General features: G+C 34.7%; 1 protein-coding gene across 2 annotated transcripts in view; it reads right to left on the reverse strand.

Annotated features, from left to right (window-relative positions):
• Positions 1-16,617, reverse strand: part of LOC136030258 (3'(2'),5'-bisphosphate nucleotidase 1-like) — a 40,045-nt gene that overhangs the window by 20,496 nt on the left and 2,932 nt on the right. For both annotated transcript variants that reach the window (XM_065709102.1, XM_065709101.1), the window contains exon 2: positions 9,042-9,180. In XM_065709102.1, coding sequence (XP_065565174.1) covers positions 9,042-9,180 — 139 coding nt within the window. The remainder of the gene's footprint in view (positions 1-9,041; positions 9,181-16,617) is intronic.

The following is a 16,617-nucleotide window of genomic DNA, read 5'->3' on the forward strand; positions in this document are numbered from 1 at the left end:
CCCTAAATTGTTTACCTTATCACGAGAAACTGTATTCTTATCTCAAACTCAAGAATTTAGCAAATTCTTTAGCAATTTCATTACACCATGATAAGATCTTATTAATCCAACAAAAAACATTATTCAACATCAAACATCAAATCCCCACATCCCCCCCCTCTGCAAGAGTATATAGCTAGGAGTGAGAGAAAAAAAGACAAAAAGGAGACTAGAGAAAAAAAAAGCTACCCACGACTGACTTCTTGCCGAAAACCGAGCCACATAAACAAAACATGCCCAATAAACAAAACACACAACTGCAACTTGACCAGAAGCACTAACCGCACGCGGGTATTAAAAAAAATTTAAAAAAAAGAAATAAATTATCCGGAGTCAAAACGATTTTTTTTTCAATTATTTTAAAGGCACCAAACAATTGGGACTTTCTATCAAATTCAGGTAAAGTGTTCTAGACAGACTGGCAAGAAGTCACGGGGTCTCATCTAACTGATGGACTGATTGGAATCCCAATATTATCATAGCTACGAAGATAATATGTAGAGTGGTCAGAGACAAGAGACGGTCGGCTGTAGGAAGATCACCGTGTAATAGAAGAAAAACAAAAGGTACAAATGAAACAATATAAAAATAATTTAAATTGAGCAACGGTTTGTTAATAGAACTATTTGTTTCAAGGATGAGGTTCCTTGCTCTGTCATATACCCTAGAGAGTGGTATCAGAAGGGAAGAAAATTTTGAGATCCATATAGCAGTGCAATAAGAGACGTAAGAATTAAACTGTGAAACTAAATTTTTAGAGTTGATCCATGAAAAACATGTTTGGGCTTTATAACAGTTCGGAGATTCCTCAATATCATCATTTTAATTTGGCTAATATAAATGTCTGGAGGAGAGATTCTTATTAAGAAGAATACCCAGGAGCCGAGCATTAAGATCCCTACGTCTATTCTCTTGAAAGATAAATTTCCGAAAGTTGGGGACAAGCCCGGGAAATTCGTGAGAAAATCAGGAAGCTCGACTAAGCAATATCTAATTCCATGGAATTAGCGTCGAACCACAGAATTACTCTCAAATAAAACACTAAAGTTAATACGGATCATAGACTCTGTTCTGACAGCAGTGCCAATGGTACTGTTGTCACCAGTTGATGGAGATCTACATTTGCAGGCATGGAAAGAAGCGGGGTGACGGAAATGAGCAAAAACCGTAAAGATAGGTTCATTAACATAAATTAAAAACAGAACTGACCATAGAACTGAGACTTAAGGGACCTCAAACTGAACATGAGAATATGACAGAAAAAGAGGATCCACGGAGACAACTCTTCCAAAAAAATAAGAATTAAACCAGGCGTTAACATTACCTCGTATACCACAATGAAAGATCAGTATTTGGTATTTCAAAAAATCAAAATGTACAAAAATATAGTTCAGTTGGGTTCACTTTATTTATAAATCAAATACATTTAACTAATATACAATTACCCGCCCCAAAAAAGATACGAAAAAGGACTTGTGGCTGGGCGGGTATATAAAACTCATTTTCTAACCAATAGTTCACTACAAACAAAACATAAAAAAAAGAAAAAAGAAAAAAAAACAATAACCCATAACAACCAATCTCTCAACAACTCATCAATAATACTAACCAATCTCATAATAATAAACAGAAAAGACAGAAAAAAGAAAAGAAAAATAAATAAATAAATAAAAGAACTATGAACCTTGGGCTAACAAATACCTCTTCAATTTATTTTTGAATAATCCTAGGTGCTCAGCCGCCCGAATGCTCCCTGGAACAGATTTCCACACATTGGGCCCGAAAAACCTAGTTGGGAAGCCGGCCCTGGTTCCACTTCTATGCGGGACGACGAAATCACTGGCGTGACACGTTTAATAATGATACAAAGATCTATTTCAGTAAAGTAACATTGATAAGTAACATTGATAAGTAAAAATTCCAACTTGGTACTCCCGTAGCTGTCCTACATTCAACACTTACAATTTTTTGAACCGAGTTGTAGTGTTGAGTTCACCTTCAACATATCCACCAATAAGACGCATTGTTTTATTTTGAAGAATCTGGACACGTTTAAAATTCACATAAAAATTGCTTGACCATAACATACAGCCATATAAAATATATAGGTGAATCAGAGCATGGTATAAAAGCAAAAGAAATCTCAGAGGTAAAAACTTTTAAACGTTGAATAGCTCCAAGGCCACGGGCAATCTTTGTTGCAACAACATCACTGTGGCGTTTCCACAAAAGATTACAATCAATGTAAAAACCTAAATAACGGATTTGCTGAACTATATGCTTATTATCAAACAGAATTTTACCATTACTATCATTGAGATTCCTTACTCCAGAATATAAAATGAAATTAGTCTTAGCAACGTTTACTGATAAAAAAAACTTGATCTAGTAAAAACATGGAAATTTCTCAAAACGCCATTCCCTTTCAAGACAAGGCTATCCAAACAATGACTAGAAAATGTAACTGCAGTGTCATCAGCAAATGACGTTAAGCAAGAATCCGAAAGATAAAACCTGATGCTATCTACATAAACTGGATAAAGAAGCAGATCGAGGACCGATTCTTGTCGCAGACCACATGACATTTCATAAGAGGAAGAAAGCACATCATCAATCATCACTTTAATAGACCTCCCGCGTAAATAACTTTTAAACCACTTCAGACATACTCCTTTAAAACCCAAATATTCGAATTTTTGCAATAGAATTCTAAAATCTACGGTGTCAGATGCTTTCTTAAAATGAAAAAAAAATACTATTAGGGCGATCTCACCTTTTTCAAAACAATTATTTATAAAATAAACAAGAGGAATGACACCATGACTAGTTGAATGGCCCTTTCTAAGCCAGAATTGGGTGTCACTGAGTAGACCATGTTTCGCGAGATATAGACGACGATGAATTACTTTTTCAAAATTTTTGAAAATAGAGGCAGCACCAAAATGGGTCTCCAATTACCGGCATCTGACCTGGCACCCCCTTTATAAAGCGGGATAGCTTTAACTTGCTTCAGCGATTCTGGAAAGGTCCCTGTTTCTAGAGACGGGTTGATATTATACAGGATACATGGTTGTATATACGTCATAACAACTTTAAAAGCTCCAAGATTTACACCATTTACCCCAGCAGAAATAAATTTTATGTTTTTCACTATCTTAATCACTTCATCATTTGTATACTTTTCAAACTGGAACTATACACTGTCACCACGAGAGTCCTTGGATTCCTCACTGAGAACATTTTCACTGTCACATCCTGCACTCCCTTCAACCGACAATTCAATTTGAGAATAAAAACTGACCAAAATGATTCGCAACTATATTTTTATCACTCACAGAACTTCCGTTTATATCAATGCAAGGGGACTGGCTATTTTTCTGGTTTCCCATGAACTCATTGATAACTTGCCATGTAGCTCTTGTATCTCCCTTATTATCAAAAAACCTCTCCTCGAAGTACTTCTTCTTTGCTTGTCTTCTCATACTATTCACCTAATTTCTGACTCCCTCTAATCCTATAAAGTCTGCGTCATCCTATTAAGATATTGCTCATATAACAAGCTTCTATTATTTATCATGTCTATTATTTCCTTCGTAATCCAAGGCTTGCGGGGATTGTCCTTCTTTTGGTCTACAAGTCGCAAGGGACATGTTTTCTCATAAATCAGTTGAAAAATTGACATGAATCGGTCATAAGCTATAGAATAATTAACTGAAATATCAAAGACTGAGTCCCACTTAATGCAACTCAACTCCATGGAAAATTTATTCAAATTCTGCTTTTTTAGTTCATGTTTCAGTATTTTCTTTGATTCGATACGTCCATTTCTGAGACGCATCATATGAGCAACTACTGGGAGATGATCCGAAATGGATATATGATCGCATCAGAACAGCTTTGACTCAAATAACTATGTCCACGAAAACATAAAAATATCGGAATCAGACTAAAGTCAACAGCCGAAAGCATAAAAATAAAAAAAAAAATTTCAAGCATGCCCAGTTTAGTGCTTTGTTCGGAGGTCAAACTGAAAATGAAAAAAAAAATCCTTTATCGATGAAAAGGAAAGTAGACGGAAAGCATAGCCTTTACAAAAAAATTTATAAAAACCGACCATAAAAATACCGCTCGAGAATTAGTTGGATCACTCCGAAGTCCACCTTCATATAAATTAATCATTCAAGGTCGCTTAGTTGTAGTGGGAAAATTCCATTCTCGAAAGATAGATTTACAAATCTTATCGAACGAGAGATAATTGAAGGAAGAATGAATTCCACAACCTTGGTAGGTTTACAATCAGGACCAAAGGCGCTGAGCCTTTTAATCCATTGAGAAGTCCATTTATATCGACCTCAGAAACTGGCTCCAGGGCCATCAACTTCAAACAAGTTGGTGCAAGTTTCTAAATACTGACAATAAAGATATCGCTCGAGAATTAATTGAATCGCTCCAAAGTCCACTTTCATATAAAACAATGTTTCAAGATCACTTAGCTGCAGTGGAAAAATTCCATTCTCGAAAGATAGATTTACAAGTCTTGTTGAAGGAAATATAATTGAAGGAAGAATGAATTCCACAACCTTGGTAGGTATACAATCAGGACCAAAGGCACTGAGCCTTTTAATCCATTGAGAAGTCCATTTATCTCCACCTCAGAAACTGGCTCCAGGACCATCAACATCAAACAAGTTGGTGCAAGTTTCTAAATACTGACAATAAAGATATCGCGCGAGAATTAATTGGATCGCTCCAAAGTCTACTTTCATATAAAACAATGTTTCACAGTGGAAATCGAAAGATAGATTTACAAGTCTTGTCGAAGGAAATATAATTGAAGGAAGAATGAATTCCACAATCTTCGTGGGTACACAACCATGACCAAAGGCGCTAAGCCTTTTAAATCCATTGAGAAGTCCATTTTTCTTAATCTCAGAAACTGACTCCAGAGCCATCAACTTCAAACAAGCTGGACCATGATTTGGAATCAGGTCCAAAAAGCGGAGAGCTTACAGAAGAAGCAGTTCTTTTTCTAGCTTTTGAAAAATCAAACAGTTCGTGGTAACGAGCGACCCGGCTCAATTGCAACCAAAACTCGAAAAAACTAAATTTTGATACCAATATATACATAAAAAAAATCGGATTCTTATGCTGATTAAATAAAAAAAATAGTTTTTTTTTTAACTGAAAGTAAGAGGCAACATTAAAACTTAAAACGAACAGAAATTACTCCGTATATGAAATGGGTTTTCCCCTCCGCAATCCCTCGCTCTTTACGGGGGTAACCAGTTGCGGTAACCTTTACGGGGGTAATTGTTTTAAAAAGTAGAATTGTGGCAAACAGTCAAACTTTAGCGTAAAGAGCGAGGGATTGCGGAGGGGAAAACCCATTTCATATACGGAGTAATTTCTGTTCGTTTTAAGTTTTATTTAATTTCTGAACGTTTTTGAATTAATGCATGTTTGATTTTGGCTCTCCACACATAAATTATTAAAATGAAATTTGCATATTAATTCTTTTTTTTTGGCTAAATGGCTTTCTCTTAGTTTTGATCAGACGATTTTGAGAAATAAGGGATGGGGAAGGAGGCCTAGCTGCCCTCCAATTTTTCGGTTACTTAAAAACGCAACTAGAACTTATTTTTAACGAACATTTTTATTAGTAAAAAAATATACGTAACTTAAGAATTAACTTACGTAACAAACTTTTATATTCTTATATTTTTATTATGTATATGAGGGGGTTTGTCCCCTCGTTAATACCTCACTCTTTACACTAAATCTTAAGTTTTGTCCCAATTCTTTAAAAATGACCCCTGAATCAGAAAGGCCGTAGAATAAATAGTTGAAATTACTAAAAAAAACTTTACCATAAAGAGCGAGGTGTTTATCTCCTCCTAAATACCTCGCTCTTTATGCTAAAGTATTTTTAGAACCCTCATATTCGTAATAATCTCTCTTCGTTTTAATTTTTAATGCTACTCCTTACTTTCAATTGAAAAAAAACTTTTTCATGTTTATTTTTTCATTGTAATTTTTTTTATAGTAATGCTAGAAAATCCCGCGCCCTTTTCATTGAATTTCTCTTCCCCCATGGCATATTCCTCAAGGAAAGATCTCACCCCCATAGGCCCCTCCCCTCAACCCCACACCCAAACCAAAAAAAAATCCCCCTGAAAACGTCTGTACACTTCCCAATAACCATTACTGTATGTAAACACTGGTCAAAGTTTGTAACTTGCAGCCCCTCCCCCAGGGACTGTGGGGGAGTAAGTCATCCCCAAAGACATAGTTATTATGGTTTTTGACTATGCAGAACAAAATGGCTATCTCAAAATTTTGATCCGTTGACTTTGGGAAAAAATGAGCGTGGGAGGGGGCCTAGATGCCCTCCAATTTTTTTGGTCACTTAAAAAGGGCACTAGAAATTTTCATTTCCGCCCTCTTGCAACATTCTAGGACCACTTGGTCGATTCGATGACCCCTGGAAAAAAACAATCAGACAAACAAATAAACACGCACCCGTGATCTGTCTTCTGGCAAAAAATACGAAATTCCACATTTTTGTAGACAGGAGCTCGAAATTTTTGTTATAGGGTTCTCTGATACGCCGAATGCGATGGTGTGATTTTCGTTAAGATTCGATAACTTTTAGGGGGTGTCATCCCCTATTTTCCAAAATAAGGCAAATTTTCTCAGGCTCGTAACTTTTGATGACAAAGACTAAATTTGATGAATCTTATATATTTAAAATCAGCAGGAAAATTCGATTCTTTTGATGAATCTTTTAGCATCAAATTGCGTTTTTTAGAGTTTCGTTTACTATTGAGCCGGGTCGCTCCTTACTATAGTTCGTTACCACGAACTGTTTGATTTAAAACATATTATCAAGTTTAATTTTACCCATCAAAAGCTACGAGCTAAGAAAAATTTGCATTATTTTCAAAAAAGGGGGAACACCCCCTAAAAGTCGTAAAATCTTAATGAAAACCACACCATCAGATTCAGTATACCTCAATGACGACGCTTGATGTAGAATTCCTTTGGTTGTCGAAAATAAATCCTGCGTGATAAATAGAAAAACTGCTTTAAATGAAATACATTGATCACCACGGAACATACCCTAAATACACATAATTATGGTAGCACACACAGCACACAGAATTATGGTAGAGAAGTATAGGAAAGGAAAAGGGGGGAGGTTATTTGCAGCTTTTTTAGACCTGAAAGGAGCATATGATAATGTGGATAGGAACCTGTTAATGTTAAACCTGTTATCTTTAGGACTGCCTCACTATTTCGTATTGCTGCTGTGCGAAATGTATAAGTACGTGAAGTTAGTAGTGAAAGTGGCGGGAAAGTGCTCAACTCCGGTGCAATCTTTATTGGGACTAAAGCAGGGATGTGTGCTGTCACCGAAATAGTTTAGCCTTTATTTAAATGATGCCAATGAATTTTTCGTTAAGAATAATGCACCAATGTTATCGATAGATTTGCTTAAACTGTGCTTACTACTATTTGCTGACGACATCGTATTACTGGCTGAAACAAAGAAGAAACTGCAACAATTATTAGAGATTACGGAGGTTTATTTGGAAGAGAAGAAGTTAATCCTGAACACATCGAAGTCAGTGGTGATGGTATTTGGTCGTAAAGCCATGGAAAGTGAAGATGTGAATTTTTTCTTTAAAGGTGAAACTATACCAGTGAATAATGAATTTGTTTATCTTGGGGTAAAGTTTACTAGTAATGGGAAATTCAGTGGGCATCTGGATCTAGCGAATGCAAGGGGGAGGTATATTAGCGGTGAAATAGCGAGGAGCAGTCTTAGACGGGTGAGAGATATTAGAGTACATAAGAGGATTTGGACAAGTAAGATAGTACCAGCGATGCATTATGGAGCAGAGATCTGGGGCTATCGGAAAGGTCCAAAACTTGAGGTGGTTATGATGAGATATTATAAGAGGATGTTAGGACTATGGGATTCGTTTAGTAATTTGTTAATCCAGGGGGATTTAGGGCTAGTATCGCTGCGATCTATGAGGCTAGTGACCATGGTGAGATATTGGGTTAGGATACTGGGTATGCAGAGATTTACGGTAGCAAAGACAGCATACTTAGAGGCGTTGAGACAGAATAATAAAACAGGGTGGCCAGCGGAGATTAAGGATATCTTAGATAAGTGTGGATTAGGGAAATGGTGGAATGAAGGAAAGGGGATTATGAGTATGGAGGAAACAGTAATAAGGGAGGTACAAGAGAGGTTGAAGAACCAAGAAATACCGATATGGTGGGCATCTGGATCGTTCAGGGTCGTTAAAATTGTATAGACAGATAAAGGGTAGTTGGGGGGGGGGTATTTTGGAAGGTTGGGTTAAGTAGAGAGGATTTGAAGGCTTATTTGGATTGGAGGGGAAATGGATTTTTGATTAGGGAGAAAAGAAAGTATCAAGGGAGAAAAGGGGAGAAGGTAGAATCTATTGCTTGTCCTATGTGTGGATCTCAGGATGAAAGTTTATTACATTTTTTGTGTGAATGTGTCGAATTGAATGATTGGAGGCGAGAGATGTATGGTAAAGAAAAATTGAATGAGATATGGATCCTAGATATAATGAAAGAGACAAATTTCCTGAGTATTAAAAGGATAGCAAGATTTGTAAGGATTGCAGCGGCACATCGGGAGCGTTTTCTTTAAATAGTATTAATTTAATGTAGTTAATTTGTTGTTTGTTTGTTGTTATGTAATTTTCCTATGGCCCACGGGCTTTTTATGGAATAAATTATTATTATTATTATTATGGAAAATGACACTGCGCAAATAAAGACAAAGAAATAAATGAAATACAACAATGACGTGAAACAGCAAAGTGATTCTGCTTTTTAATTACCACTGACATATAAAATACATAACGATATTTTAAGTAGTAAAATGAAATTTTCCTATGAAAAGGAAGAATAAAAGAAATTACACGGTAAAATGTATTATATAAAAAAAGAAATTTTACCTTTTGTATAACGCCAAGCTCTCCTTTATACATAATATCTCTTATGATTTTCCCTGCTTCTTTCGAAATTCCCACACAGGAAGAAATTAATCTCAGAATCACAGGCATATCTATTCCTTCTTTATTCATCATATACACACTAAAAAGAAGCAACGTGATTAGTTGTAGTCTACTTTGGCGACAATGCCTTGGATAGAAACCTACAGTGTAGTCCCTTATCTCAAAGCAAATGTTATTATATATCTTGTGCAAATAGCAAAATATCTGCGGGATGTTTGTTTTGGGAAACCAAGCAGGGAAAAAACAGCGACAAATATAGGTAACCAAAAACCAAATGCACCTTTTACCGATGTTCAAACCCGGGAAAAAGTCGGATTTCTGGTGTCAAGGCTCCATGGAGTGTCGCAGTAACAGTTACCCATAGGTCACAGTTGAGGAAAAACACATGCAATCTCAAGGGTCTCAAGGGTATCTCATATAAATAAAGTGTGTCTCAAGGGTAATAAATTTGTGTGCTCCCGCATCACGTTTGTAGATGCGTTATGACAATTCTAAACTATCTATAAGGTCAACGTGTAATTAGAACTTTGAAAAACTTTCAAAATAACTTTCGAACTTTCGAAACAACGAGAACTTTCGAAATAACTTCTGTACGAATGAAGTAATCGTCAAAATCTGTATATGCTTTAGAAATACTTTCTTTGTGTACAGTTCACTTTGAATGTAGAATAACTCATTTGTCCTTGCTTACCTTTTATGGTATTGGACATCTAAAATATAATAAACATCACAATCACAAATTTTAGAAACAAATAAAGTAAAGAGATTTGGAATCAGGATTTACAGTATTGTTTTCCAAAAGTTTATAAGAGATACGAAAATGCATTATAGTTTTTTAAAGAGATAATGTGAAATTCTACCCGCACTCAGAGCTATTTGATTTCTAAAAAGTTTAGCTTTGAAGATACGATATTTTACTGAGACAAATATAAGGAATTCACTTCAAAATAGGAAAAGTCACAGAAGTCACAAAGGTCGCAGATAATCAATCCGCTCTAGTTCTTAGAAAATCAAGATCGGTTTAAACGCCTTGGAAATAAAAATTCTACCTTATTTGTAAAAGAAAGTTACCGCTAGGATATCAAAAAATGGGTTGGTATCACTTATAAAAATTAATAAATTGTGAGAGAAATAATCATATATTATTCAGATTCATTTTATCCTACTTGTAGCAGACATTTCGTACAGCATGCTCATGCAGAGATAAATATCACACAAGTAGCGCTGGCGTTACGTGAAATGCGACTAATAACAAAAATAACCCTCAGCACATTCATGTCAATTCTTTTTTTTTTGGAGCTGGTTAGCACAAATATTTAAAAAGTAAAAATAGCGAGAAGTCAGCATGGAATTGCACATAGGGGCAGTTCTATGTTTATGAGTTAGTATGTGAATCCGAAACGCAAGGAATAGGACGATATCAGCACCCACTAGGCGCTTCAGTAACAAATAATAGAATTTGGAGCTATATTGGAGTTTTGATTTAAATATTGGAAGTAAAAATTAAAACAATTAAAAAATTCCTTGATCTGATCCCTCCCTCTTTTTAACTCCTATAACTAAACTATAACTGATTTGACCTATTTAGCTACACTACGAATATTATTTGAAAAAGCAAAAAGTCTTTTTTTTTCTTTTTTGACGATTTCTTTTCATGTTTTTCAATGAATAAAAATTCGTGTTTTCAATTATTTCTTGTTTTTCACTGATTGCATTTCTGACCAATTTGCAGATGTAGAGGGTGTATTCCAGGCACATATGCAGGAATTTTTTTCGGGGGGGGGGCAAAACCTTCGAAACAGCAGATATAAAGTAGCACTTTTTTATTTAGTAATGCAAAAAACAGGTATATTGGAAAATACAGATCCTGTAGTATTGTAGCGGATGGGGTAAAAAGTTAGACAGAAAATGGGTTAAAAATTGGGCAGTGACTTGACCGGATAATGGCATGCTGTAAAATCCCCCAAAAAAGCCTTCACACAGGTATCTAGATTCCTAATAAATGTCCTACTTTTGCCAGAAATCCCAGGAAACCATGGGGAAATCAAACACTTCACGGAATTTCGGGGGGGGGGGGCCGAAGGCCCCCCTCTGCATACGTGCCAGGTGTATTCATATCCATTTTTGAAAGAATTAAAACAAAAATATCTTATATATTAAACTGATAGATTTTAGGAAGTAAAGGACACTTCCCTATCAGAGGAAACAATTTAACCTGAGCAAACATGGCAAAACAGGAAGTATAATAAATTTTCGTAACTTCGCATTAACTAGGCTCACCTTATTACTTGATGATAAGGTTTCGAAGGAGGTGTATTTGAATAAATATTAATATGAAACAATTGTAACAGTTCCCTTTAAAAAAGATTTCCACGAAACAAGTTTTTCAAAAAAAGTAAAGAACTTCAATAACCAAAAATGGGCAAAAATAGAATCAAATAATCGACCAAGGCTAAAATTACCAAAAATCAGCATTGATAAATAAATGAAACCCAAAACGAACACAAGTTACAATAAATAACTGAGTCGAACTCAAAATGAGCAGACACTAACATGAGTAGGGCTCAAAACACCTATGCCTTCCCAAGGCCAGAACATAATTTGCACTTTACTAGAAAAAAAAAGAAGGTACATTGTCACTTTAATATAGATATGCTGATATTTACTCCTTAAAATGTTAATAACATTTAATTTATTAAGGTTATAAAAGTAAAAACATTTAACTATTTTCCAGTGAAGTGCAAATTATATTCTGGCCTGGGGAAGGCATAGGGGTTTTCTGCCCAACTCATGTTAATTTCTGTTCGTTTTGAATTTAACACGGTTATTTATTGTAATTTATGTTCGTTTTGGGTTTCATTTATTTATCGATGCTGATTTGTGGTAGTTTTACGCTTGGTACATTATTTGATTCTATTTTTGCTCATTTTTGGTTTAATCCAGATTTTTGCTTTTTTTGAAAAACTTATTTCGTGTGAAAAGTTTTTCCTAATTAACATCTGTTCGTCTTATGTGGACAGAGCTTTTTCAGAGAAAAAAAAATAACAGTTTAAGTCTTTTCGGTTTTTTTTAAGTATTTATAGTTTGACCTGCTATTTGTATACTGGAGAAAATGTTTCAACAATGTTTAACAACATTCACCCTTTTTAAAATCTGGACATAAATAGTAGTGTTTAATTTAATTTTATACCTCCTCTAGTTTACCTGAAAAAAGTTAATACATATGCTCTTTTTACAGCTTGGATACACTTAAACCCTTTTGATTTAGTTAAATTTTCAGAGTAGAAGTAGTTACAAAAGTAGCCCCAAAAGTTTGAACATAATACAGTCATTTGTTCTTGGGATGTTGCTGAGATGTCTTATTGTCAATCAGCATACACGCAGTGCTTTTTTATTTAAACTTAGGTAACATTTAGTTTTTAAACATAATTGGCAAATTGCATAGCCTTGGGGGGTTGACCTATGCAATAGCACTAGAGATACAGTTACCAGACTGTTCAGCTATGCTGAGCTAAATGGCTATCTTAAATTTTGATCTGGAAGTGTTTGAAAAATTATGAGCTAAAGAGGAGGGCTGGTTGCCCTCCAATTACTTTTGACTCTTAAAAAGGGTACTAGAACATTGAATTTCCAATCAAATTCGCTCCTTTAAAATATTAATGATATTAGTAACCATTATAAGCAGCGCTGCCTATGGTTTTGCTTATATGCCCTTTTAATATTTGCATCCGTATAGTTTTTCGTTTAATTGAAACTTCCCTTAATGTCATTAGTTAGAGTAACCATAGAAGTAGTATCAGAAGCATACACATAGCGTATTCTTGCTAGTTCAAAATCTGTCACAACTTACCCTGAAAGGTCTAACCTAATAATGTAAGCCATTATTGTGATATTGCTTTGTCACACTATTGTCAATCTACATGATCATGGTTAGTTTTGATTTAGTTCGGCATCCACCTAAACATTCCTTGAAAACTTCACTTTAATATCCTTAGCTTGTATAGTAGCATTAGATGCACATAACACCTATTTTTTTAACATCCCCTTCAACACACAATTAAACTATTAACTTAATGCCATCAAACGGTCTGCATTCCTGATATGTCCTCTTAACAGCCTATGTGGGCATAGTGTGTTTCGATTTATTTCAATACAGTTACAATATTGCCCAAAATTTTCCGAATTAATACCCTTAGATTTATTAGCAGTAGTAGCACCAGCAGTTATAGTAGTAGGAGTAGGAACAGAGTTAATATTAGTAGTCTTAGTTTTACTAGCAGTAAGCTTTACTTTACTTCAGTATTGATTCAGAGTTCATGGTGTTAAGACCTATTGTTTATAGATTTAAACTTATCATCAGTTAAAAAAGGACTATAGTTTCGTTACAGTAAATATACTGAAAATAAAAAATTCATAATTGCCTTGTCAATAATAATGCTAACAAACAAAAATAACCTTTTTCTGACATTACCTTGTTCTTTAAGCGTGAAAACAAGCTAAAATAATAGCATATCTTTTTCAAGTTATAAGGATAAACTATTATGAAACTATAAAGATAGAATTGCATTAACTACATCACTCAAACGAATACCGATTTACTTGTGTGTGGCTTTGCACCAAGTGAACAGAGGATTTGCTGTGAAATCATGCAAAAAAGACTGATGTTGTTTGTTTTGTTAATTACTGGATGCTATGCTGTTTTTGATGCAAGAAAACGGTGGCAGAAAACGTTGCAGGCCTCCACAGTCCACTGAGCCACCCTACAAGAGCAGTGTATGCCAACGTCATCCATGGGCCTGCCCAATTTAAGATAACTCTCATTTATTGTGTTTTCTTCCTTTTTCTCCTGCGCTCGTTAACCATGCCGTCATACAAGCAATTTAATTTAGCACTGGCGAAATTTGCAGGATATCCACTGTGGCCTGTATGAATTCTAAAAATTATGAAAAATGATGGAAAGTGAATAAACTATTTGATCTTCTACTACCAGGGATTCTAACAAGCAAATTGTTTCTGTGAGTAATCTTGAATCATATAAAAACAATGTCCAAGAAGCTTCTACTAAAACTGCAAAGAATGTCAAAATAGCATTGGATGAACTTGAGCCTTTTCCCGAGATTTACATGTCAATTTCAAAAGCATTTTCTGGACTAAGAGTGTCTGACTAAGCTGCTGCATTACCCTGTTCACAGTCTGCTTCATTTACACAAATATCCACTACAGAACAGGAGTTTTAAATGATTTAAATAATATTAATGATCATTGGCTGTTATTGCAGGTTATACAATTGAACAGTTAAATAGGTCAAAAATGTCTAAAGGATTTCTTGCTTTTCACATTACAAACAGAAAGAAATTTCTGTTAATTTTGAAGGAGTATTTGAGTTGCTTTGTATTGAATTACAAATTAATCAGAAAACCATTCTATTTGCAGAGGTTTATTGCCCTCTTAATGGACCCTTTAGCTCTTTCCTTGACATTCTTATGGGTGTATTGGAAAAAGTTCATAGTCTGAATTTTGATATTATATTTATGGTTGATTTTAATATTAACTTATTGGATAGAAACTCATCAGTGGCAATTGATATTTTATCTTCTATGACTTCTTTTGGTTTATTGCCTTCTATTTTGATCCCAACATGTATCACTGAGTTGTCTACCACTTTAATTGATAGCATATTTTCCTCTATTTCTTCTCAAAATAGTACTGTAATTATTTTGGATATATCAGACCATATTTCTTTATGCTCTAAGTTTGATGTGTTGCATACCCATGACATGTTAAATCATTTGTTAAAAGGCAACATTTTCTCACAAATGACAAGCATCTCTCAAACCTTAGGTCAAAACTATCAGAAGTATCATGAGAATTTGTGGATGATTTTAATATGCCTATAAACAATGTGTTTGAAAAATCTCATGGGGTGATCAAGGACACTTTCATTGAGGTATGTCTACATGATCAGAAGAAAAACGATTCCAAGAGCTCAGCCCCATTGTGTCCATGGATGACTCCTGGATTAGTAAAGTATGCTAAGCAAAAAACTTATCTTTAGAAAATTTACAAGAATCACTCTACACCTGAGCAACATCACCATTTCAAAGAATATTGAAATATATTTAATTCAGCAACATGTATAGTTAAAACAGATTATTATTGTAAAAAATTTTCAGAGTGCAGGAAAGACGTAAAAAAAAATGGATTATTATAATTTTATTGTTAAGCCCGGTCATTCACCTCCATCATTACCAACAAAGCTCAAGGTAGATGAAAAAGATATTGATAAAGAAGAAGAAGTAAACAGGAATTTATATTGTATCTTACTTTAATTGGTCATTTGACAGCTAATTCTGTATCTGAATCAAGATCTAATAGTGATTTTACTAGAAATTTGAGTCCTTCTTGCCACAAATCTTTTGTGCTTGAACAAGTGGCTGAAACAGAGGTTTCTCAGATAGTTTCTAATTTAAAGAGATCATCTTCTTCAGGACCTGATTTAGTTCCCACTACTGAGTAGTCAAGTCTATTCTCCCAGCAATAATGACTCCATTAGCAAAATCAATAAATAAGTCATTTGAATGTGGAGTTTTCCCTCAAGCACTGAAATCCATGCCTGTAATTGTCACCCACTAAGGTGGTAGCAAGAGTGATCCTTAAAATTACCAGCCTATTTCCTTTCTTTCTACATTTTCAAAGGTTTTTGAAAAATCATTCCATTCTTGTTTGGCAGATTCCTTTGCAGTGAAGAAATTTTTTCATGAGCATTAGTTTTGGTTTTGTCCAAAGCATTCTAATGAACAGGCTTGTATTGGCCTTCTCAATTTTGTGAATATTGCTTTAGACTTGAAGAGAACACCAGTGTCAATTTTTTTGAATGTGAGAAAAGCTTTTGACAGTTTGTCCCATGATATTCTTTTTGCAAAATTTTTGCATTTTGGTGTTTGGGGAAAGGCATTAGAATGGTTACAATCTTATCTTCATGGCTAGTTTATTTCTTTTGATCCCAGAGTCTGATATTAAGGCCAAAGTAGACTTTGGAATTCTACAAGGATCTATCCTTTGTCCTTTGCTTTACACTGTATATGCCAATGACTTATATTGGGCTATAAGAGATCTGCCAAGGTCCATTTGCTCCAATATATGTCACCCAGGTGAGTTGCAGTATCCTAATTCAATATATATTGAACAAAACATAGATTTATTTGCATATTCTGATGATCATACACTTGTTTGTGCTGAGTGGGATCAAAATAATTTGGTAATAAAGCTTCAAATACTGATGGACAGAGGTTATGAGTGGTTTGAAGCAAATTGTCCTGCTCTAAATGTTTCCAAGTCCCAATTTTTGTTTTTTTCCAGAATTGGCTGGCAATTCCCTGGTTTGAATATTATTCCAAGTTCTAAAGGTATTATTTCTAGATCATAAAATAGGTTTGTTAGGTTTCTAGAAGTCCTTGTCAATGAGAATCTTCCATTTAAGGACCATCTTAACCTTCTCTAATTAAAAGTGTCAAGA

This window comes from Artemia franciscana, chromosome 8 (genome assembly GCF_032884065.1).
Source record: "Artemia franciscana chromosome 8, ASM3288406v1, whole genome shotgun sequence".
Classification (NCBI taxonomy): Eukaryota; Metazoa; Arthropoda; class Branchiopoda; order Anostraca; family Artemiidae; genus Artemia; species Artemia franciscana.